At 49.4% G+C, this 25,248-nt stretch overlaps 1 protein-coding gene across 1 annotated transcript in view; it reads right to left on the bottom strand.

Moving 5' to 3' along the window:
- The window catches only part of LOC126204005 (axoneme-associated protein mst101(2)-like), a 107,977-nt gene extending 83,386 nt beyond the window's left edge, over positions 1-24,591 (bottom strand). Inside the window, exons 1-4 of the mRNA XM_049938435.1 lie at positions 24,454-24,591; positions 23,756-23,840; positions 20,542-20,661; positions 1,443-6,127 (exon numbers count right to left, since the gene is read on the bottom strand). Of these exons, the coding sequence (XP_049794392.1) occupies positions 1,443-6,127; positions 20,542-20,661; positions 23,756-23,840; positions 24,454-24,591 (5,028 nt within the window). The remainder of the gene's footprint in view (positions 1-1,442; positions 6,128-20,541; positions 20,662-23,755; positions 23,841-24,453) is intronic.
- Between the last annotated feature and the right edge of the window lie 657 nt (positions 24,592-25,248).

Below are 25,248 nucleotides of genomic sequence, written 5' to 3'. Positions count from 1 at the left end.
CTACTATCCAACTGTCGACTCTCTCTGCCCACTCGCCACACACAACTGAACTCTCGCGCGGTCAAGCGCAGACTAGCAACGATAAAATAACTCTCTGGTCAGAGATTCTGTCATGCCTCGCCATCGCTGGTAATGAATACATACGTGTTTAAAGGGCGAGGGAAAACCAACTGTCCATGTGCCTCCTTATAAGCCATAATTTCTCGTATTTTATCTTCTTGACCGTTACGTGAAATTTACGATCGCCGCAGTATAATTGTTGTGCAGTCAGCTCCGAACGCCGGTTCTCTAAATTTTCTCAGTATTATTCCTGGCAAAGAACGTCACCTTCCCTCCCATTCGAGTTCCCGAAGCATCTCCATAACACTTGCATGTTGATCGAACCCGCCGGTAACAAATGGTAATAAATCTAGCAGCCCGCATCTGATTTACTTCGATATCTTCCTTTAATCTGCCCTGGAGTGGACCCCAAACACTCGAGTAGTACTCAAGAATAAGTCGCGCTAGCATCCTGTATTCGGTCTCCATTACGGATGAACCACACTTTTCCAAAATTATCCCAAAATTATCCAAATTAGCCTTCCGTACCACAGTCCTCACATATCTGAGAACCTATTCCATATACTCTCACATTAGTTAAGTCTGTAATGGGGCACCGTGTCAAACGCCTTCCGGAAAATTAGAAATATCGAATCTGCCTGTTGCCCTTCATCCAAAGTTCCTAGGATATCACGAGCGAAAAGGGCAAGCTGAATTTCGCACGAGCGATGCTTTCTATAGGGACATAAGTTTCTAAGTGTTAAGAAAATTTATCAAATTCGAACGGAGAATGTGGTCAAGACTTCTTCCGCAAGCCAATGTTAGGGATATTAGGTTGCAGTTTTGCGGGTTGGTTCTTTTTCCCTTCTTATATACAGGAGTCACTTGCGTTTTTTTTTTCCAGCTGCTTGGGACTTTGCGCTTGGCGAGAAATACAAGATTAATGCAAGGTAGGTACGGGATCAATTCCCGTTGTAAAACAGAATTGGCATTCCATCTGGACCTGGCAGCGTAGTTGTTTTAGGCACTTTCGGTTGCTTGCGGCACTTTTGGTTGCTTGCGGCACTTTCGGTTGCTTGCGGCACTTTCGGTTGCTTGCGGCACTTTCGGTTGCTTGCGGCACTTTCGGTTGCTTGCGGCACTTTCGGTTGCTTGCGGCACTTTCGGTTGCTTGCGGCACTTTCGGTTGCTTGCGGCACTTTCGGTTGCTTGCGGCACTTTCGGTTGCTTGCGGCACTTTCGGTTGCTTGCGGCACTTTCGGTTGCTTGCGGCACTTTCGGTTGCTTGCGGCACTTTCGGTTGCTTGCGGCACTTTCGGTTGCTTGCGGCACTTTCGGTTGCTTGCGGCACTTTCGGTTGCTTGCGGCACTTTCGGTTGCTTGCGGCACTTTCGGTTGCTTGCGGCACTTTCGGTTGCTTGCGGCACTTTCGGTGGCTTGCGGCACTTGCGGTGGCTTGCGGCACTTGCGGTGGCTTGCGGCACTTGCGGTGGCTTGCGGCACTTGCGGTGGCTTGCGGCACTTGCGGTGGCTTGCGGCACTTGCGGTGGCTTGCGGCACTTGCGGTGGCTTGCGGCACTTTCGGTGGCTTGCGGCACTTTCGGTGGCTTGCGGCACTTTCGGTGGCTTGCGGCACTTTCGGTGGCTTGCGGCACTTTCGGTGGCTTGCGGCACTTTCGGTGGCTTGCGGCACTTTCGGTGGCTTGCGGCACTTTCGGCGGCTTGCGGCACTTTCGGCGGCTTGCGGCACTTTCGGCGGCTTGCGGCACTTTCGGCGGCTTGCGGCACTTTCGGCGGCTTGCGGCACTTTCGGCGGCTTGCGGCACTTTCGGCGGCTTGCGGCACTTTCGGCGGCTTGCGGCACTTTCGGCGGCTTGCGGCACTTTCGGCGGCTTGCGGCACTTTCGGCGGCTTGCGGCACTTTCGGCGGCTTGCGGCACTTTCGGCGGCTTGCGGCACTTTCGGCGGCTTGCGGCACTTTCGGCGGCTTGCGGCACTTTCGGCGGCTTGCGGCACTTTCGGCGGCTTGCGGCACTTTCGGCGGCTTGCTTGCGGCACTTTCGGCGGCTTGCTTGCGGCACTTTCGGCGGCTTGCTTGCGGCACTTTCGGCGGCTTGCTTGCGGCACTTTCGGCGGCTTGCTTGCGGCACTTTCGGCGGCTTGCTTGCGGCACTTTCGGCGGCTTGCTTGCGGCACTTTCGGCGGCTTGCTTGCGGCACTTTCGGCGGCTTGCTTGCGGCACTTTCGGCGGCTTGCTTGCGGCACTTTCGGCGGCTTGCTTGCGGCACTTTCGGCGGCTTGCTTGCGGCACTTTCGGCGGCTTGCTTGCGGCACTTTCGGCGGCTTGCTTGCGGCACTTTCGGCGGCTTGCTTGCGGCACTTTCGGCGGCTTGCTTGCGGCACTTTCGGCGGCTTGCTTGCGGCACTTTCGGCGGCTTGCTTGCGGCACTTTCGGCGGCTTGCTTGCGGCACTTTCGGCGGCTTGCTTGCGGCACTTTCGGCGGCTTGCTTGCGGCACTTTCGGCGGCTTGCTTGCGGCACTTTCGGCGGCTTGCTTGCGGCACTTTCGGCGGCTTGCGGCACTTTCGGCGGCTTGCGGCACTTTCGGCGGCTTGCGGCACTTTCGGCGGCTTGCGGCACTTTCGGCGGCTTGCGGCACTTTCGGCGGCTTGCGGCACTTTCGGCGGCTTGCGGCACTTTCGGCGGCTTGCGGCACTTTCGGCGGCTTGCGGCACTTTCGGCGGCTTGCGGCACTTTCGGCGGCTTGCGGCACTTTCGGCGGCTTGCGGCACTTTCGGCGGCTTGCGGCACTTTCGGCGGCTTGCGGCACTTTCGGCGGCTTGCGGCACTTTCGGCGGCTTGCGGCACTTTCGGCGGCTTGCGGCACTTTCGGCGGCTTGCGGCACTTTCGGCGGCTTGCGGCACTTTCGGCGGCTTGCGGCACTTTCGGCGGCTTGCGGCACTTTCGGCGGCTTGCGGCACTTTCGGCGGCTTGCGGCACTTTCGGCGGCTTGCGGCACTTTCGGCGGCTTGCGGCACTTTCGGCGGCTTGCGGCACTTTCGGCGGCTTGCGGCACTTTCGGCGGCTTGCGGCACTTTCGGCGGCTTGCGGCACTTTCGGCGGCTTGCGGCACTTTCGGCGGCTTGCGGCACTTTCGGCGGCTTGCGGCACTTTCGGCGGCTTGCGGCACTTTCGGCGGCTTGCGGCACTTTCGGCGGCTTGCGGCACTTTCGGCGGCTTGCGGCACTTTCGGCGGCTTGCGGCACTTTCGGCGGCTTGCGGCACTTTCGGCGGCTTGCGGCACTTTCGGCGGCTTGCGGCACTTTCGGCGGCTTGCGGCACTTTCGGCGGCTTGCGGCACTTTCGGCGGCTTGCGGCACTTTCGGCGGCTTGCGGCACTTTCGGCGGCTTGCGGCACTTTCGGCGGCTTGCGGCACTTTCGGCGGCTTGCGGCACTTTCGGCGGCTTGCGGCACTTTCGGCGGCTTGCGGCACTTTCGGCGGCTTGCGGCACTTTCGGCGGCTTGCGGCACTTTCGGCGGCTTGCGGCACTTTCGGCGGCTTGCGGCACTTTCGGCGGCTTGCGGCACTTTCGGCGGCTTGCGGCACTTTCGGCGGCTTGCGGCACTTTCGGCGGCTTGCGGCACTTTCGGCGGCTTGCGGCACTTTCGGCGGCTTGCGGCACTTTCGGCGGCTTGCGGCACTTTCGGCGGCTTGCGGCACTTTCGGCGGCTTGCGGCACTTTCGGCGGCTTGCGGCACTTTCGGCGGCTTGCGGCACTTTCGGCGGCTTGCGGCACTTTCGGCGGCTTGCGGCACTTTCGGCGGCTTGCGGCACTTTCGGCGGCTTGCGGCACTTTCGGCGGCTTGCGGCACTTTCGGCGGCTTGCGGCACTTTCGGCGGCTTGCGGCACTTTCGGCGGCTTGCGGCACTTTCGGCGGCTTGCGGCACTTTCGGCGGCTTGCGGCACTTTCGGCGGCTTGCGGCACTTTCGGCGGCTTGCGGCACTTTCGGCGGCTTGCGGCACTTTCGGCGGCTTGCGGCACTTTCGGCGGCTTGCGGCACTTTCGGCGGCTTGCGGCACTTTCGGCGGCTTGCGGCACTTTCGGCGGCTTGCGGCACTTTCGGCGGCTTGCGGCACTTTCGGCGGCTTGCGGCACTTTCGGCGGCTTGCGGCACTTTCGGCGGCTTGCGGCACTTTCGGCGGCTTGCGGCACTTTCGGCGGCTTGCGGCACTTTCGGCGGCTTGCGGCACTTTCGGCGGCTTGCGGCACTTTCGGCGGCTTGCGGCACTTTCGGCGGCTTGCGGCACTTTCGGCGGCTTGCGGCACTTTCGGCGGCTTGCGGCACTTTCGGCGGCTTGCGGCACTTTCGGCGGCTTGCGGCACTTTCGGCGGCTTGCGGCACTTTCGGCGGCTTGCGGCACTTTCGGCGGCTTGCGGCACTTTCGGCGGCTTGCGGCACTTTCGGCGGCTTGCGGCACTTTCGGCGGCTTGCGGCACTTTCGGCGGCTTGCGGCACTTTCGGCGGCTTGCGGCACTTTCGGCGGCTTGCGGCACTTTCGGCGGCTTGCGGCACTTTCGGCGGCTTGCGGCACTTTCGGCGGCTTGCGGCACTTTCGGCGGCTTGCGGCACTTTCGGCGGCTTGCGGCACTTTCGGCGGCTTGCGGCACTTTCGGCGGCTTGCGGCACTTTCGGCGGCTTGCGGCACTTTCGGCGGCTTGCGGCACTTTCGGCGGCTTGCGGCACTTTCGGCGGCTTGCGGCACTTTCGGCGGCTTGCGGCACTTTCGGCGGCTTGCGGCACTTTCGGCGGCTTGCGGCACTTTCGGCGGCTTGCGGCACTTTCGGCGGCTTGCGGCACTTTCGGCGGCTTGCGGCACTTTCGGCGGCTTGCGGCACTTTCGGCGGCTTGCGGCACTTTCGGTGGCTTGCGGCACTTTCGGTGGCTTGCGGCACTTTCGGTGGCTTGCGGCACTTTCGGTGGCTTGCGGCACTTTCGGTGGCTTGCGGCACTTTCGGTGGCTTGCGGCACTTTCGGTGGCTTGCGGCACTTTCGGTGGCTTGCGGCACTTTCGGTGGCTTGCGGCACTTTCGGTGGCTTGCGGCACTTTCGGTGGCTTGCGGCACTTTCGGTGGCTTGCGGCACTTTCGGTGGCTTGCGGCACTTTCGGTGGCTTGCGGCACTTTCGGTGGCTTGCGGCACTTTCGGTGGCTTGCGGCACTTTCGGTGGCTTGCGGCACTTGCGGTGGCTTGCGGCACTTGCGGTGGCTTGCGGCACTTGCGGTGGCTTGCGGCACTTGCGGTGGCTTGCGGCACTTGCGGTGGCTTGCGGCACTTTCGGTGGCTTGCGGCACTTGCGGTGGCTTGCGGCACTTTCGGTGGCTTGCGGCACTTTCGGTGGCTTGCGGCACTTTCGGTGGCTTGCGGCACTTTCGGTGGCTTGCGGCACTTTCGGTGGCTTGCGGCACTTTCGGTGGCTTGCGGCACTTTCGGTGGCTTGCGGCACTTTCGGTGGCTTGCGGCACTTTCGGTGGCTTGCGGCACTTTCGGTGGCTTGCGGCACTTTCGGTGGCTTGCGGCACTTTCGGTGGCTTGCGGCACTTTCGGTGGCTTGCGGCACTTTCGGTGGCTTGCGGCACTTTCGGTGGCTTGCGGCACTTTCGGTGGCTTGCGGCACTTTCGGTGGCTTGCGGCACTTTCGGTGGCTTGCGGCACTTTCGGTGGCTTGCGGCACTTTCGGTGGCTTGCGGCACTTTCGGTGGCTTGCGGCACTTTCGGTGGCTTGCGGCACTTTCGGTGGCTTGCGGCACTTTCGGTGGCTTGCGGCACTTTCGGTGGCTTGCGGCACTTTCGGTGGCTTGCGGCACTTTCGGTGGCTTGCGGCACTTTCGGTGGCTTGCGGCACTTTCGGTGGCTTGCGGCACTTTCGGTGGCTTGCGGCACTTTCGGTGGCTTGCGGCACTTTCGGTGGCTTGCGGCACTTTCGGTGGCTTGCGGCACTTGCGGTGGCTTGCGGCACTTTCGGTGGCTTGCGGCACTTGCGGTGGCTTGCGGCACTTTCGGTGGCTTGCGGCACTTTCGGTGGCTTGCGGCACTTTCGGTTGCTTGTTTATGTCAAAGATGCTTCTTACTATGACATCCATACGACAGTCTGTCTGTTGATCAGGACGGTATCGTTTTACAATTCTCCTGTGTGAACATTTTCTTAAACGCGAGATTTAAAACTTCGGCTTTCAGCGACAGTTGTTTGTGGCAAGCAGTTGAGCTTGATTCCTGCAGTTTGCGTGATGCACGACGAATTTACCTCTGAGGGCTGCGTTGAAATGCGGCTTGCACTCTGCCATCATCTGTGTGAGACACAGGGGGACGCCCACTTCGAGCAAAGTCTTTCAAAACTTATTAAACTTGTCTTTTTCCGCCGGTGCCCTCTCATACTGGCGTTGATAATTCTACAGTACCGATGTCACAGATTTGGATTCTGCGTATCAGATAACACACTGCAACTTCTCTTATTCTGCCGCCAGTTTGGTGCACTGCAACTCAAATCTGCAACGAAGGGGAAATGGGAAAAACTTTGAGATATGCTAAATGTGTTACAACAAACCACGACACTCTATCTCTAATCGTTTCTCAGTTGAGATTTTTTGACATGAAAGCAGGACCTATTATGGATACCTCGGACTGCTCATGTTACTCAGATTTGCAGCTTAAAAAAATGAGTAAGGTGTAGTGAGCACCACTTGTTGAGGAGCCTTGTACGAAATGTGCCAACCGCTGGCCGCGTGCCAAGGCAGCTATAGGCAGGCAAACACAGTGCCACGCTGTTGTCTACGGCATACAGCGGGCAGCTGTCCACTGCGAGAATCCGGGACATCATCTCACGCTTCAGTTCTCGTTCTAGAGAGCCGTTCACTGCGGCAGATTGATTTACTTGCTCTTGAAAACATGTCGGACTTAATAGCCTAGGCCGTCCAGGCACGTCCGAGACACGGGTGCCTTGTCGACTACACAGTACGCTATTGTACTTAGGTAACAATGCAGACACTCTGTGCGAGCAGATGCAGAACAGATTACAATTTATGTACCATAGCAGCGTGTTACACCACAGACGTGAGCTATAGCAGACCATACGTCACTTCCTTCATTTGCCTCTGTGTCACAATGAAGATGGCCAAATTTTGGCTTTCCTTTCTGAGGGAACGGCATACCCAGCTAGAGGCAGGGGTGGGTAGATGTCACCCCATCCCCTACCCTAGAAAAAACTGAACCCGTGTATGTCAAAGGCATGTCAGAAGAAAGCCAGACCATCTAAAGAGTATTCACTACTGAAAGGTGCACCAGGAGACATTTATCGTGGAATCGCCGAACTATATCGTCCTTCGCCGGCAAACTATCATGAGTTCGCACTCCCAACTCAGATCCTGCGTACGCTCACATTCTTAATCGAAACAAAATATTAAACTTGTGAAGTTCTGTTCACCGAGATAAGTTCGCTTTTATTTATCATTACTAATATTATTCACGTTCGGGCACTATTGGATCACGCGATGTGCAACAAAGGCGATTTTCAGCAATTTGTTTTAGCCTTCCTCTGTTCTCATGTTACTGCAATTCTCACAGAATTAGATACTTTCCTGTCTTCGGACCAGATTGCTCTGGTGCTATTACATTTTTCGACCAGGCCAACGTTCCTTTCTATCAAGATACCGATCCATTTTATTGTTTCAATTTTAGTAGCGTTATTGCGAGTTTGGTAGAAAGTGTCTACTTAATCTGGTTCCGTTCTTTTAATACACATACAGAATTTTAACCTTTTTTTAAATGTTATATTTTTGTTTACTTTCAAATGTTCCCACTTCAGTACAATTTGGACCTTACATTGTTCCTGAAAACTTTTCCTTTGTTGTTTTGGATTTGTTCAGTGTCTCTTTGTCTAAGATAAATGATTCAACCCCTTAAAACCTCTCCTTTTTGTATTTTTTGGGCTGCATTTTTTGTTGTGAATCAAGTTGGTAGGCTGTTTGCAGTTTGTGGCAACGTATTTCATAACCATTCTTTTCTAGGGCACTCTGCTGGACAGTCTCGCCTATACATTTGAACTGAGAATTTCTCGATTTACGTGAAGACAAAGTTGCAAAGTAATACAGAGAGAGCCCGTCACCTTGTCTCAGTCACGTTTTATTTTTAAAATATCCTTTAATTTAACCACTGAAGTGGTTTTCACGACGGCCAAACCTCCTTCTTTCAGAATTTGGAAGATAGGTTTCATTTAGTTATTTGTTTTATGTTTCCGTTGGTTCCTTAAAAAATGCTGGTAGAACCAGGCAACACATTAGTCAGCTGTCACATTACACTCACATAATGCAAACTTCAAATAGTTCTGAAATATAACGATTTCTTTATTACCTTATAAATAAATAAAAAACCTTTTTTATTTTAAATTCAGTGCATTAGTATTTGTAAAATGACTCTTAGTGTTCATTAAAAAATGACGATCATTCCACTTGGGACCTGTGGAATGGTACATTAGCTTATTTGTTTTAGTTGTGAATATTTGTCATGTATTGTTGTTTTTCTGACATGTTCCACATCCTGGAGGACCTCCTCACTACGGATCAATTGGAATGAAAGTAAATCTAATCTAATATTTAGGTACTGGATAAATAGTTTGACCTCGGAAATGGTGGCCGTGTTAGAAGTCTCAAAAAAATGAGTATAGACACAAATGAGTAATTTAGAATAACTACAAGTACGATGTGGGAGTAATCAAAGTAGAAAACGGATAAAAAAATCTCGTATTCAGTAGTATGTAATGCACTCTGACACTGGCTATAAATTGTTATATGCGGAAGAAGTAATGAAGGGAACGATAGAATATTTCAGAATGGGAATCGAAGGATAAGGAAAGCAGCAAATTACTGAAAACCAGACGTAGAAAACAGAGTACATAATAACTGAAAGGAAAAATTAAACGTAATGGTGAAAGCAAGGGAGACGTCGTAAGCAGATCTGATGATGACACAAAGGAAGGTACTATGAACAAAGCCCGCATCTCGTGGTCGTGCGGTAGCGTTATCGCTTCCCACGCCCGGGTTCCCGGGTTCGATTCCCGGCGGGGTCAGGGATTTTCTCTGCCTCGTGATGGCTGGGTGTTGTGTGCTGTCCTTAGGTTAGTTAGGTTTAAGTAGTTCTAAGTTCTAGGGGACTTATGACCACAGCAGTTGAGTCCCATAGTGCTCAGAGCCATTTGAACCATTTGAACTATGAACAAAACGGCCCTAAGTGGCAATCATTTGCTCTGTAGCATAAATTAGTTAATGTTATAATGCAATGACAGATTCTGCACTCTCATATTCTCGTGTGATATTCATTGTGTTCAGTCTGCATGTCTCTCAGTGGACGCAACAACGGCAAAATAAGCGACAGCGTGAGGATACTAACACGGAACTCTGCACCAGAGCAAGTGCCACACGTGATATTGTGCCGCGATTGGTTGGTTACTACAGTAACCACCAACCAGCCACACGCCAAACAGCAGGTGGCTGGATCACACAGCCTCCCGCACAGGATATCTGCAGAATTCTAGAATGAATACCCTCAGTGTGAGCTGCATTTGTGGGACGGGTTTTGTTCTGTAGCAGATACAAAATAATCTCAATTGTTGCTGACCCAGTATTGTTTCTGAATTCACACTTACGTCATAGTCCTCGTGATGGATTATTCGCAAGATTAACGAAGTTACGGAAAGTAGCATTTACGTTCATCTGTGGTTGCAGGCACACTGGAAACAAGATGTGTGTGTCCAGAACATGTGACAGAGCGGATAATTCCATAGTAGGCAGATCTGTGGGAAGTCAGATAGGACCGTCACGTAGGTAAGTAATCTTAGTAATCTCCGTCCACAGGCCCTGGCGGGCCCATCGGTACCGACCGGCCGCCGTGTCATCCTCAGCCCACAGGCGTCACTGGATGCGGATATGGAGGGGCATGGGGTCAGCACACCGATCTCCCGGCCGCATGTCAGTTTATGAAACCGGAGCCGCTACTGCTCAATCAAGTAGCACCTCAGTTTGCCTCACAAGGGCTGAGTGCACCCCGCTTGCCAACAGCGATCGGCAGACCGGATGGTCACCCATCCAAGTGCTAGCGCAGCCCGACAGTGCTTAACTTCAGTGATATGACGGGAACCGGTGTTACCACTGCGGCAAGGCCGTTGGTGTCACTTACGTAACTTACTAGAAAATCTGTATATCCCTCTCCGAAACTGCTAGTGCAAGTGAACGAGAGTTAGCACTGGCCCATAATTACTTACGCTCAAAGGAAGAAATGCGGGCTGGTAACGGAAGGTTGGTATTTCCAAAGGTAACATTACACAACCGTTTTTTCTATAACTGTCGTGTAACTAATAGACAATCAATATAAAGACCCATTACATCAGAATAATAAACAAACACCGAGAAATAAAGTTGTAGTGTCCTCGTCGCCACTGTTGAGTATTGTACCAAGGAAGCGAAGGAGAGGATGTTACAGGTGGCCAGTATCCTCTTTCTACAACACACATGCACAAGTGCATTAACCCAGTTCTTTATTTACAAGAACAGTAAACTACTTATCTTCAGTGGAGTCTACGTGTTGTGATACAAGCTCTTCCGTAATAGTCCTCTTGCAGACAATATCGGTAATGAAACTTCCTGGCAGATTAAAACTGTGTGCCGGACCGAGACTCGAACTCGGGAAGTTTCATATCTGCGCACACTCCGCTACAGAGTGAAAGTCTCATTCTGGAAACATCCCCCAGGCTGTGGCTAAGCCATGTCTCCGCAATATCCTTTCTTCCAGGAGTGCTAGTTCTGCAAGGTTCGCAGGAGAGCTTCTGTAAAGTTTGGAAGGTAGGAGACGAGGTACTGGCAGAAGTAAAGCTGTGAGAATGGGGTATGAGTCGTGCTTGGGTAGCTCAGATGGTAGAGCACTTGCCCGCGAAAGGCAAAGGTCCTGAGTTAGAGTCTCGGTCCGGCACACAGTTTTAATCTGCCAGGAAGTTTCATATCAGGGCACACTCCGCTGCAGAGTGAAAATCTCATTCTGGAATATCGGTAATGTTGCTATTACACTTTCCTGGACGCTGTGTACTGGTTTAGCCTGAGCTGAACTGTGACGCTCCGTCAATGAATGACAGACGCCGTGTGGACTAGTGAGTTCGTGAGTCAGTGACTGAGGCCCTCCGATCAGCGGCGACGATATAAATACTTGCTGCCGAGAGAGCCTTGGCGGCGTGTTGCCTGCGAGTCTGTCTTTGGCCCCTCTCCAGATGGGCACACTTGGTCCAACGCCTACTATCAATCTTCGCGCTGCATCTATGTCGACTGGTGTGCTGGCGACAGCTCACGCCAGCACAGAAGTGCTTATTACTAAATTGATTGTTGGTATTTAATTATCTTAATTCAGGTATATTAGGATTTGCATGATGTATGAGTATGAAGCACTTTGGAAGCACACTGGGACGAGCTGCCATCTTTCAGGTGAATTCTCTGAAGGGCGCCCCTGACGGGCTGCAGGTCAGTGCCACTCACCTGACCAGACTTTTTTTTTGAGCTGCCTTTAACAGGACACCAGGCAGCCCATGGGCATCATACTATGAGCTCCCATGGCATAAGGCCTCCTGCGGCGACTGTTTTACGACTTGAAGGTGGAAACAGGCGAATCGCTCTTCTTAGTGAGGTTCTGAACAATACTTTGAAAGCATTGGACGCCACAGAGAACATCTAGAAAATGGAGTCAGAGACCACTGCTTTGGATCTCTTTGTAAGCGTGGGACGCCGCCGAAAGTTAGGTCCATAAAAGCGAAATGTGTATGCATTATAAGAACTCTGAGAGAGTGAGTGAGTGAGTGAGTGAGTGAGTGAGTGAGTGAGTGAGTGAGTGAGTGAGTGAGTGAGAGAGAGAGAGAGAGAGAGAGAGAGAGAGAGAGACTGACTGACACTTTGCTGCCGAGGTGCCTCTCCACTGGCTGCAGAAAGACATAGGAAGAGAGTGGGATGCCTGTTTTTGAGCACGAAATTGTAGGCAGTGCATTACTTGTTAATTATTTGGAAAGGAAGGGGACGAGCATCTTTGAATAAACCATCTTAATGGTCAATACAAGCAAAGTAGAGGATGCAGTACTCAGAAATATGAGTCTTCATTTGAGTAAGCAGTTGGTACATTTCATTCGATGTTTGACTTTCGACTCAATCTCCAGGAGCCTCCATTTTCAGAATTCTCCTCCGCTGGCCTGCGAGGCCGCCAGGATCCATCTCCAAGCAGATGTGCTGTGAGGTACTTGGAAATATTTCGGGCTGACTCGAAGTTGGCTGCAGGCGCGTGTCGTTGGTGCGTTGCCTGTGACCGACTCTGCAGCCGCAACCTACAAAACCATATGGTGAGATCGAGCCACGACAGCGATATGATCCGTAGGGACGGTAAAGTTATCTTCATATAATTTCAGTAACCTCAAGCTTCATTCTGAAGACCCTCTTTCGAATTGGAATGTCAACTTTGCTTCCAGTTCCGGCCACAGGTGCAACACGTTCTCCTCTCTAGTATTATCTGTTTTTTATACTAACACTAGCTACCTCGGTAATGCTCGCACTTCCTAAATACGTGTGGGAATTCGATTTACGTCCTGATTACAGTCTCTCTCTCTCTCTCTCTCTCTCTCTCTCTCTCTCTCTCTCTCTCTCTCTCTCTCTCTCTGACTTTGAGCCATGTTTATTGGTGTTGCAAAGGAAACCTTGATCGAGAAGTGAAGCTGCTTAAAGTCAGTGGGCTATCGCGTGGGGTCATTTCTACACGGGATTTGAGAGAGACCTCTCCATCTGACGGATCTGGGTATATAGTCTGCATGATTTTAATCTGTGAACAGGTAGGATTACAAAGTTGGACGATTCAGATTCAGTAGTAGTAGTCTAATCATAAGCCAATAAGCCGTAAATGCAACTTTCCTGCTATCTTTTAAAACCGGCTGCGAGGAATAGAGCGAAAACCGCATTGTTGTGTACACACAATATCTTCAAATAATATGTGAGGGAGAGAATATAAGAGTATGTAGGAGAAACAATTTTTGTGAAGGTTTAAATGTCGTGATATCGTAGTTAAACCCGACTGTGAGAAAGAGAGAGAAATTCATTTTTCCTCGAAGTTGGCTTTGACAGACTTGTAAATTATTGTTTATAAGAACATATAACGTATATCCGTCTAAATCTTTATTAAAGTACTGTGCAAGAAAGTGAAATAAATACACCAAGAACTTTTTGAGATTTTTTTATGCCTGTGTTGTTGTTGTTGTCTACAGTCCTGAGACTTTTTTGATGCAGCTCTCCATGCTTCTCTATCCTGTGCAAGCTTCTTCGTCTCCCGGTACCTACTGCAGCCTACATCCTTCTGAATCTGCTTAGTGTATTCATCTCTTGGTCTCCCTCTATGGTTTTTACCCTCCACCCTGCCCTCCAGTACTAAATTGGTGATCCCTTGATGCCTCAGAACATGTCCTACCAACCGATCCCTTCTTCTAGTCAAGTTGTGCCACAAAATTCTCTTATCCCCAATTCTATTCAATACCTCCTCATTAGTTGTATGATCTACCCGTCTAATCTTCAGCATTCTTCTGTAGCACCACATTTGGAAAGCTTCTATTCTCTTCTTGTCCAAACTAGTTATCGTCCATGTTTCACTTACATATATGGCTACGCTCCTTACAAATGCTTTCAGAAATGACTTCCTGACACTTAAATCTATACTCGATGTTAACAAATTTCTCTTCTTCAGAAACGCTTTCCTTGCCATTGCAAGTGTACATTTTACATCCTCTCTACTTCGACCAGCAGTTATTTTGCTCCCCAAATAGCAAAACTCCTTTACTACTGTGTCTCATTTCCTAATCTATTTCCCTGAGCATCAGCCGACTTAATTCGACTACATTCCATTATCCTCGTTTTGCATTTGTTGATGTTCATCTTATATCCTCCTTTCAAGACACTGTCCATTCCGTTCAGCTGCTCTTACAGGTCCTTGCTGTCTGACAATTACAATGTCATCGGCGAACCTCAAAGTTTTTATTTCTTCTCCATGGATTTTAATACCTACTCCGAATTTTTGTTTTGTTTCGTTTACTGCTTGCTCAATATACAAATTGAATAACTTCGGGGAGAGGCTACAACCCTGTCTCACTCCCTTCCCAACCACTGCTTCCCTTTCATTCCCCTTTATTCTTATAACTGCCATCTGATTTCTGTACAAATTGTAAATAGCCTTTCGCTCTCTGTATTTTAACCCTGCCACCTTCAGAATTTGAAAGAGAGTATTCCAGTCAACATTGTCTAAAGCTTTCTCTAAGTCTACAAATGCTAGAAACGTAGGTTTGCCTTTTCTTAATCTTTCTTCTAAGATAAGTCGTAGGGTCAGTACTGTCCCACGTGTTCGAACATTTCTACGGAATCCAAATTGATCTTTCCCGAGGTCGGCTTCTACCAGTTTTTCCATTCGTCTGTAAAGAATTCGCGTTAGTATTTTGCAGCAGTGACTTATTAAACTGATAGTTCGGTAATTTTCACATCTGTCAACACCTGCTTTCTTTGGGATTGGAATTATTATATTCTTCTTGAAGTCTGAGGGTATTTCGCCTGTCTCATACATCTTGCTCACCAGATGGTAGTGTTTTGTCAGGACTGGCTCTCCCAAGGCTGTCAAGGTTATACGGTTCTTATATTTGTGAGAGTAAACGTGAGCACGATAATTTGTTGTGACATAGTTTCAATGATTAGCAGTCTTTGATTTGTGTAAAATCTAAAACAGTGCAGTAACAGTACCATCCATCATTAAAAGCTTATCTTTCTCTTTCTGCTATTCCCATTAGTTGCAACATGGAAAATAAAAGGTTTTACGCGTGTGCCAGCTGAAATAGCTAAGAGCAGATGCTGTTCGGCTGTGTCTGTGTCTCCTGTTACGACATAGTTGCCACTGAAAAGATGAAAATGTAACAGTATACAATTTTCCATGTACGGCATAGAAAAAGGGGACGTTATTATAAAACACAGCGGTTTTCATGAGAGAAGCCATTATTCCCATATAGCCAGTTCATCCATAGTTTCAATGATTAGCAGTATTTGATTTGTGTGAAATCTAAAACGGTGCAGTAACAGTACCATCCATCATTAAAAGCTTTTCTTTCTCTTTGTTTCAGGTAAGTTGCAGCTTTGCTTCTATGTGACTGCCGGCTGACTGCGTAAGTACGACGAAATTTATCTTGGTGCGTTGACTATCTGATCTTCATCGTCACCTGTGCTTTTATCTGGAAGCAGAGGTGCCACCATACGTTGCAGACATCCAATCCAGGTGATGCTGTTTGTTGCACGTTTTTCACACGGCCTTGTTTCACAGTAGCTTCCTTCTAAACTGGGATGAGAGAGCGAAGCTCTGTCACTATTGGCAAGATTTCCTGCTTTTTTTCTGCAATTACATGTTTTTACGCCACAGACTGGCTCTGTATTTCCACCTTGAATACACACTAGAAAATTAGTTGTTGAAAGCGTAAAGCCAGCTTTGGAGCTCTGTACACAAGTACGCATGTCAGTTATAACGTGCAGATGAGGTTCACATAAGTGCTAACAGTCGCGAACGTTTAAAACACGTTCTCACTGCTGTTGGGTAATGTTAGAAAACACAGTAATAACAGCAGTAGACCATTACGATGGTGGCTTGCAGTAATGGCGTTTTGCAAGGAAACAATCTTCTCCTTTGAACGGTCTCTTCCATTATAAAGGCCCTGTGTTATGGTACCTTTTCTACTTCTGTTGGATCAAGAGCTGATGTGGAAACAGTTAAGTGTTCCAATCAAAATAAATCCCTAAAAAGATAACAATATTCCCGAATATCGTTCCTTTCTTTCTGTGAATGAACACGAGTCTAGAAGACGAACGAGGAGACCGCAGACGAGCTCACGGTCCGACAGGTGCCAAACAGGGCGTCCATTGAGGTTGACGATGACCGGTAGGGATACATGAGTAGTTCAGGCGAAGCAGCTGAAAAGTAGGCATAATATCAAAGGCACGAGCAATTAATGAAATTACTTAGAGTCGTGATGCTTAATGCAAGGATATAATGAAGACGGGACATACTCAGCTAAAAGGAACTCGAGGCGTAAGTGGGTCTCTTTCGATATTCTAACAAACAAAATGTAAACGGAGCATAAAAGTTTGCCGATGAGATATCACTGATCTTTCCAGCATATTAGCGACTATTATGTATATTTGGTTTTGACCAAGTTACGAAACTTTTTAAAATAAATCCTGCTTTTAACAAACGGCTTGATGTATATTGGGTCTTCTCTCCATTACTATTTTTCAAAGATCAAAAATGAATTCGTGTCTTTCGTGAAAACCTCACTCGGGCCGAAACACAAATGTTCAGAAATTAATGTCAAAAAATAGGCTAAACGAAATTCGTTATGAAAGAATGAAAAAGTGCAGGCGGAGGATAAAATAAAACGAAAGGTACTGACGCTGAAACAAAGGTGCAAAAAAAAAAAAAAGTTACGCTACGTTTACTTCACGTTTTCTTTACATGTTGTCGTGATTTATAACCATTCGAATAACAAAAAACAATTGATTGCAATATCTAAAATTGCCCCCACCTCCGGAGTTGGTCGGTCATAAGGCGAACTCCATACGAAGAACACACTTTAAATGTGTTAAAGTACGAAGCCTATTCAAAAAATTCCGGAGCATTCGTAATTTCTCGCCACGGTGTGTTGGAAAGAAATGCGGCTGTAATCCCTACACAGCCTTTGTTCAATGTATAACTGCGGGAAGTTTCGTTGTTGTATGTCTGTTAGTTATTGTTCGGCGCTGAATTGAGTAGAACGTTGTGTCGCACAGTTTGCGAATTTCGAGATGGCTGAGTTGGAGGAGCAACGCTTCTGCGTTAAAGTTCACGTGAAGCTCAAGGAAACCTTTACAGAGACACGCCAAATGATGCAGGAAACTTACTGTTATGAGTGCTTACCGGCTTAAAAATAGCCGGACGGAAGTTAAAGATGATCCTCGCTCAGGACTTCAATCGACGTCTACCGACGACTCTCGTATCAAACGTCAACGAAACTGTGCGTGACAGTCGAACACTGACAGTCCGAGGGATTGCAGAAGAATGTAACATTGCAGTTGGATCATGTCATGAAATTCTGACTCAACGTCTTGGAATGCATCGTGTTGCCGCCTAGTTCGTCCCACGGCTCATGAGCGGAGACCAGAAAGACCTTCGCCTCGCAACCTGTGAAGAGCTTTTGGATCGTGCAGATGAGAAAGAGATATTCCTTAAGAGTATCAACACTGGTGATGAGACGTGGGTCTACGGTTATGATGTTGAGACCAAGGTTCAGTCTTCACAGTGGGTCGGGGAAGGTTCTCAAAGACGAAAAAAAGCTCATCAGGTCATTTCAAAGCCATGCTGATGGTTTTATTGACTTTGAAGGATTAGTTCAGAATGAATTCGTGCTACAGGGTGTAAGTAGGCTGTTAAGGTTTTTATGTTGGTAACACCACGTAGCGCTCTGTATGAAAATCACTGACTGTGCTGTGTGCAGTCTGTGGCTGGTTGGCATTGTTCAAACATTCGCAATTGTAGTGGTGGGCAGTTGGATGTGAACAGCACATAGCGTTGGGCAGTTGGAGGTGAGCCGCCAGCAGTGGTGAATGTGGAGAGAGAGATAGCAGAATTTTAAGATTGGACGATCTGGATGTGTGTCCGCCAGAAAGAGTAAATTTGTAATACTGGATATCATGAACTGATATATATATATACTCGTATATTATGACTTTTGAACACTATTAAGCTAAATACATTGTTTGTTCTCTATCAAAATCTTATTTGCTAACTATGCGTATCAGTAGTTAGTGCCTTCAGTAGTTTGAATCTTTTATTCAGCAGGCAGTAGTGGCGCTCGCTGTATTGCAGTAGTTCGAGAAACGAAGATTTTTGGTGAGGTAAGTGATTCATGAAAGGTATATGTTATTGTTAGTCAGGGCCATCCTTTTGTAGGGATTTTTGAAAGTCAGATTGCGTTGCGCTAAACATATTGTGTGTCAGTTTAGTGTTGATCAGAATAAGTAAAAAGAGTAATGTCTGAGTACGTTCAGTTTTGCTCAGCTGTTTGAAAATCAAATAACGTAGAGGTTTATCAGCACAGTAATTCATTACTTTTTCTAAGGGGACGTTTCAAGGGATAAACTGTTAATCAGTGGTGCTACCGGGACGTGTTGCGATGCCTACAAGAACGTGTGGGAAGGAAACAGCCTGAAATGTGACAAGACAATTCACGGCTCTTGCACCACGATAACACACACACACACACACACACACACACACACACACACACACACACTCAGCCCTGTTGGTGCACAACTGTTGCACAAAAACAAAATCACTGTGCTGCCTCACCCTCCGTACTCTCCAGACCTGCCCCCTGCGGACTTTTTTCATTTTTCTTTAAGAAGTTGAAAACACCGTTGAAAGGACGATGATTTGAAACGATTCACGAGATAAAAGAAAATTCGCAGACGGCGATTCGCGCGATCCAGCAAGAAGCGTACCAAGGCTGCCTGCGGAACTGGAAAGGGCGTTGGGAGCGGTGTAAAAATTGTGGAGGAGAGCATTTCGAAGGAGACCATGCACAATAAGTGAAAGGTGAGCGTAGAAGAATTTTGTGGACTAAGTTCCAGAATTTTTGGAGCAGATATTGTAAGGTTTATGCGCGACAGATGTGTGTTAAAACAACAATATTTCCATTTTAAACTGGTACGTATAAAGCTCCCCCCCCCCCCCAAACCCCTCGCCCCCTTTCGCATTATTAACCAATCATTTCGCCACCCATTCAGTGCTGTATATTCTGCTGCGGAATATAGTCATACGCTACTGGCCATTAAAATTGCTAGACCAAGAAGAAATGCAGATGATACACGGGTATTCATTGGACAAATATATTATACTAGAACTGACACGTGATTACATTTTCACGCAATTTGGGTGCATAGATCCTGAGAAATCAGTACCCAGAAAAACCACCTCTGGCCGTAATAACGGCCTTGATACGCCTGGGCATTGAGTCAGAGCTTGGATGGCGTGTACAGGTACAGCTGCCCATGCAGCTTCAACACGATACCACAGTTCATCAACAGTAGTGACTGGCGTATTGTGATGAGCCCGTTGCTCGGTCACCATTGACCAGACGTTTCCAGTTGGTGAGAGACCTGGAGAATGTGCTGGCCAGGGCAGCAGTCGAACATTTTCTGTATCCAGAAAGGTCGGTACAGGACCTGCAACATGCGGTCGTGCATTATCCTGCTGAAATGTAGGGTTGCGCAGGGATCGAATGATGGGTAGAACCACGGGTCGTAACACGTCTGAAATGTAACGTCCACTGTTCAAAGTGTCGTCAATGCGAACAAGATGTGACCGAGACGTGTAACCAGTGGGACCCCATACCATCACGCCGGGTGATACGCCAGTATGGCGATGACGAATACACGCTTCCAATGTGCGTTCACCGCGATGTCGCCAAACACGGATGCGACCATCATGATGCTGTAAACAGAACCTGGATTCATCCGAAAAAATGACGTTTTGCCATTCGTGCACCCAGGTTCGTCGTTGAGTACACCATCGCAGGCGCTCCTGTCTCTGATACAGCGTCAAGGGTAACCGCAGCCAGGGTCTCCGAGCTGATAGGCCATGCTGCTGCAAACGTCGTCGAACTGTTCGTGAAGATGGTTGTTGCCTTGCAAGCGTCCCCATCTGTTGACTCAGGGATCGAGACGTGGCTTCACGATCCGTTACAGCCATGCGGATAAGATGCCTTTCACCTCGACTGCTAGTGATAGGAGGCCGTTGGGATCCAGCACGGCGTTCCGTATCACCCTCCTGAACCCACCGATTCCATATTCTGCTAACAGTCATTGGATCTCGACCAACGCGAGCAGCAATGTCGCGATACGATAAACCGCAATCGCGATAGGCTACAATCCGACCTTTATCAAAGTCGGGAACGTGATGGTACGCATTTCTCCCCCTTACACGAGGCATCACATCAACGTTTCACCAGGCAACACCGGTCAACTGCTGTTTGTGTACGAGAAATCGGTTGGAAACTTTGCTCATGTCAGCACGTTGCAGGTGTCGCCACCGGCGCCAATCTTGTGTGAATGCTCAGAAAAGCTAATCATTTGCATATCACAACATCTTCTTCTTGTCAGTTAAATTTCGCGTCTGTAGCACGTCATCTTGGTGGTGTAGCAATTTCAATGGCCAGTGGTGTAGTTGTTCAGTGCCACTGATCCAGAAGGCATCACGAGTCCCAAAGTTTCTTCTAATGTACTAAGCGCCACCTGCTTAGCGAACAAGTTGACAAAAGAAGCGGGCACAGGGTTACGGCTGTGTTAGAGCATCTGGGGTGCAATACGGCTCCAGCTGTACCTGCGGTGGCAGCTGGGAGACGGAGCTGTTGCTGTGTTAAGCGGCCGTCGCGCGCTGCGCCGCTCTTGTTGCATTGTGGCGCGGGTTGCCAGCCGACAGCCATTGTCTCGCCGCCGGCAGCTGTTTGCCACAATGGCGGCCCAGTCTGTCTCCCGCATTACTCTCTCGTCACCGGAACGACGCCGTGTGCCACGGGGACTGCGGGATGACGAAACAGAGAGAGAGAAAACCACCAGACGCTTTGTCACCACATTGCTCCGTCGTAGGCATGTTATTTGCAGATTAGAAATATTTTCATTGGTTTCTTAGGACCCGAAATTTTGCTGTTGTATTGAAGTAGAATACATTTCGGAGCTGTAACTCTATTTTCAAAGATCGTCTTGATGTTTATCAGAGTCAAATCTAATTGAAAGTGTGTTGGAAACAAAGTTAGTTTTGTCATTGGCTTACTGTTAGGTGGTAGTTGTTATTGTGGTCTTCAGTCCAGGGACTGGTTTGATGCAGCTCTCCATGCTACTCTATCCTGTGCAAGCTTCTTCATCTCCCAGTACCTACTGCAGCCTACATCCTTCTGAATCTGCTTAGTGTATTCGTCTCTTGGTCTCCCTCTACGATTTTTACCCTTCACGCTGCCCTCCAGTACTAAATTGGTGATCCCTTGATGCCTCAGAACATGTCCTACCAACCGATCCCTTCTTCTAGTCAAGTTGTGCCACAAACTCCTCCCTAATTCTATTCAATACCTCATTAGTTATGTGATCAACCCATCTAATCTTCAGCATTCTTCTGTAGCACCACATTTCGAAAGCTTCTATTCTCTTCTTGTCTAAACTAGTTATCGTCCATGTTTCACTTCCATACATGGCTACAATCCATACAAATACTTTCAGAAACGACTTCCTGACACTTCAATCTATACTCGATGTTAGCAAATTTCTCTTCTTCAGAAACGCTTTCCTTGCCATTGCCAGTCTACATTTTATATCCTCTCTACTTCGACCATCATCAGTTATTTTGTTCCCCAAACAGTAAAACTCCTTTACTACTTTAAGTGTCTCATTTCCTAATCTAATTCCCTCAGCATCACCCGACTTAATTCGACTACATTCCATTATCGTGGTATTGCTTTTGTTGATGTTCATCTTATATCCGCCTTTCAAGACACTATCCATTCCGTTCAACTCCTTTTCTGTCTCTGACAGAATTACAATGCTATCGGCGAACCTGAAAGTCTTTATTTCTTCTCCATGCCCGGGTTCCCGGGTTCGATTCCCGGCGGGGTCAGGGAATTTCTCTGCCTCGTGATGATTGGGTGTTGTGTGATGTTCTTAGGTTAGTTAGGTTTAAGTAGTTCTAAGTTCTAGGGGACTGATGACCATAGATGTTAAGTCCCATAGTTCTCAGAGCCATTTGAACCATTTTTTTCTTCTCCATGGATTTTAATGCTTACTCCGAACTTTTCTTTTGTTTCCTTTACTGCTTGCTCAATATACAGATTGAATAACATCGGGGAAAGGCTACAACCCTGTCTTACTCCCTTCCCTACCACTGCTTCCCTTTCATGTCCCTCGACTCTAGTAACTGCCATCTGGTTTCTGTACAAATTGTAAATAGCCTTTCGCTCCCTGTATTTTACCCCTACCACCTCCAGAATTTGAAAGAGAGTATTCCAGTCAACATTGTCAAAAGCTTTCTCTAAGTCTACAAATGCTAGGAACGTAGGTTTGCCTTATTATGTAATAACGTATTCCTTAAACAAAAACTCACGCTTGAAATGTCTTCGTTAGCCGTAGGATCACGTTGTAGGCTGCATCACTTTGGGTGTCAGTCCGCCCAACCTTGCTTACAAGTTCATCGATAGGGCTGGACTGAAGCAGGCAATATTCACGAAGCGGCTCTTCGTGTTAGGAACGTGGAGCTCTGTGCAAGACTATGTGTAGCGACAGCACTGCTCCACGTCCCTCTCGACTGCGTGATCCGGTGGAGGGTGCAGGTCTGCCGGGCACAGTAGATGCCGAGTAGGAAGGGAATTGCTTTAGTTATAATGGGAACTCCGGCGCTCCATCAATTCCGCCCCAGCTGGCTGCAGCCGGAAGTTGTCTGTCGGTGTGGCGACAACTCCTTCCGCTCTTTAACCTGCGCCAGAGGGGGGCGTGGCTTACTCTGGGGGTGTCCTCGCAGAAGCGGCGGTTCGTTAATCCCGTAACTCGGTCTCCAATTAAAGCCGCAATTAGGCGAGGCTGCGCGTTATCGCCGGCTTAATTACCCCTGCGCCTTCGGGGTCAGGGCGCAGCCGATCTGCGCTCCAGCGAGGTCCGGGGCTGCAGTGTGTCGCAAACCGTGTGTGTGTGTGTGTGTGTGTGTGTGTGTGGCGCACCTCGTAAGCCGGTGGGTGGACCGTGAGACTGGTGTGGCTGCAGGGGGATTCTTCCGTACAGTTTGCAGTGTCGCAGAGATCGTGCTTTTTGCGACATAGTTCGCCGAAAATGTTTCATCTCGTGGACATATACCTTAGATACATGCATTCTACGAAGCTTACGGGCAGCTACATAAATGATTCTTCACAAATAGTTTCCAGTACTTTGTATACAGTATGTCTGGAAAAGAGGTTCCATTATTTACAGAGGACCAAGGAAGGAAAAAAGTTCCTGTACACAGTAGTTACAAATCTGATATCTTCGGAGCTATGGGTTAGCGTGTAAGAGGAGCATCTCTTGCACACCGAGCATTTCGGCGCGAGCCGGCCGAAGTGGCCGTGCGGTTAAAGGCGCTGCAGTCTGGAACCGCAAGACCGCTACGGTCGCAGGTTCGAATCCTGCCTCGGGCATGGATGTTTGTGATGTCCTTACGTTAGTTAGGTTTAACTAGTTCTAAGTTCTAGGGGACTAATAACCTCAGCAGTTGAGTCCCATAGTGCTCAGAGCCATTTCGGCGCGAGACAAATGAGGAAACACCGTGTGTAGTAGACTTCTATGCAGCAGAATGCGTTTGCGTTGGTATCAAGTACGCATCCAACACAAGTACACACACGGTGTTCCAAAGCAAACTACTTGATGTATTCTCGTGTTATCAGCCGCGTCATCGAGTGTTCTTGTGGCAACGTGTCGATAAGTTTCCTACTCGTCATCTTCAGGCAAAGTGTCGAGTTCTGACGCAGACTAACGGACGGTCCGTGCTCGCTCTTTGTGCAAGGTGGGCGCAGTCTAAGTACTACAGTGCTGATACTGCCATTGCTGTGGGCTTGGTGGTGGTGGTGGTGGTGGTGGTGGTGGTGGTGGTGGTGGTGGTGGTGATATGACCTGTCGTTAGTAGATCGGCTTGAAGATTATCCAAAAAAAAAAAAAACAAAAAAAAATCGTAGAGAGACATGGGTAATAGGCTGGCGTTAGTGGAGATTCCCCTTATTCCTCTTCTTGTTTGATGGCTTGAATTTAATCTCGCTGAAGGTGGAATAATCGGCTGGTGGCAAGTTTCCCCGAAAAAAATTATCGCTTCCTAGGTCGTGTTCATCCAGTTTCGGCGGGTGAAAGTAGGATACGAATTGCTGAGGTCGAGGTCTGCCTACAGGATAAACTCCTGCCCCATCAGTTACCAATTCAAGGGTTCACACTCCCATTGGAATTCATATTGTTCGTGTTGGAGAGCAGTCAGGTCAGTAGCGGAGAAGGGATAAGCAGTGTCGTGGTGTGGATGGGTGCCGTCACGAAGAGAGACGGCAATCTTGTTAAGCAACCCGAACACGCTCTCCTTGTCAGAGAAGGGCAGGTACTGGAATGACAGCTCCTCTTCTTCTTCGGTCTTGCCGGCCCCCCTCCCTCCCCCCCCCCCCCCCGTTTCGGGAGAGGGGCCGGCTTATGCCGGCGTCTCTTAGTCGACGGCCGCCTCCTCAGCCTCCTGCATCTCTGCATGTACGGGTGAGGCAGCCGCGTCCATGCTGTCCATCTTTGTGACTGGGGCAGGTGTCTCCAGCTCCGTGGCCAATACCTCAGCTGCCTGCATTTCCGCGTAGCCCAGCGTGGGGACCGCCTGTGTTTTTGCATCTACCCCCATCTAGACGGCGGCGGCGCCTCATCTTGGGTTGTGCGAGGCGCGTGGGCCATGGCCTCACATACGTGCCGCACCCGGTTGCGCGTGTCGTCCTACTCGGACTTCGTGACCGCCCTCCCTTTCACAGTTACGGATCTACGAGCAGAAACTGCGTCATCGGTGGCTGCGCAGAAGTCACTGTTCTCTTATTTGTGGCAGCACGGCCTGCTCCCTCGTCTCCGGCCAGCGGCAGTGTGATGGGGGAGTGGGGCGACTGCCGGCGCCTCTTTCTCGGTGTTGCAGGGCCCCACAATCTCTACTTTTTCCCCCAGGCGGTCCACAACTCCTTTGTGGATACGTGCGTGGCGAGCACAGGACCCCGAGCTAGTGCGGCTCTCGTTCCTTTCCGGGCTGCATACCTTCCTTTTCCGTATCCTTCCTCGTCCCTCATCCTACCCCTCTCCCCCGCCTCTTCCCTTCCCGTTCTCCCTCTTTGGGAGTATGTTTCGTGCCTACGTCTGGACACAGACACTTGTAACTGTAAGGCATAGTTTCTCTTCTTTGCTCTCTATGCTGGAAAGTCTCTGTCCTCCCTATGTCCTTCTCTTTTCCTTGCCTCTTCTCTTTACCCACTTCCCCACTGCAGCGTTTAAGACCTCTCTTCTTTCCTTTCCTTTCCTT

This window comes from Schistocerca nitens, chromosome 9, assembly GCF_023898315.1.
Source record: "Schistocerca nitens isolate TAMUIC-IGC-003100 chromosome 9, iqSchNite1.1, whole genome shotgun sequence".
NCBI classification, from domain to species: Eukaryota; Metazoa; Arthropoda; class Insecta; order Orthoptera; family Acrididae; genus Schistocerca; species Schistocerca nitens.
The sequence above is the reverse complement of the archived record's forward strand: the minus strand, read 5'-3'. Positions and strand labels throughout refer to the sequence as shown.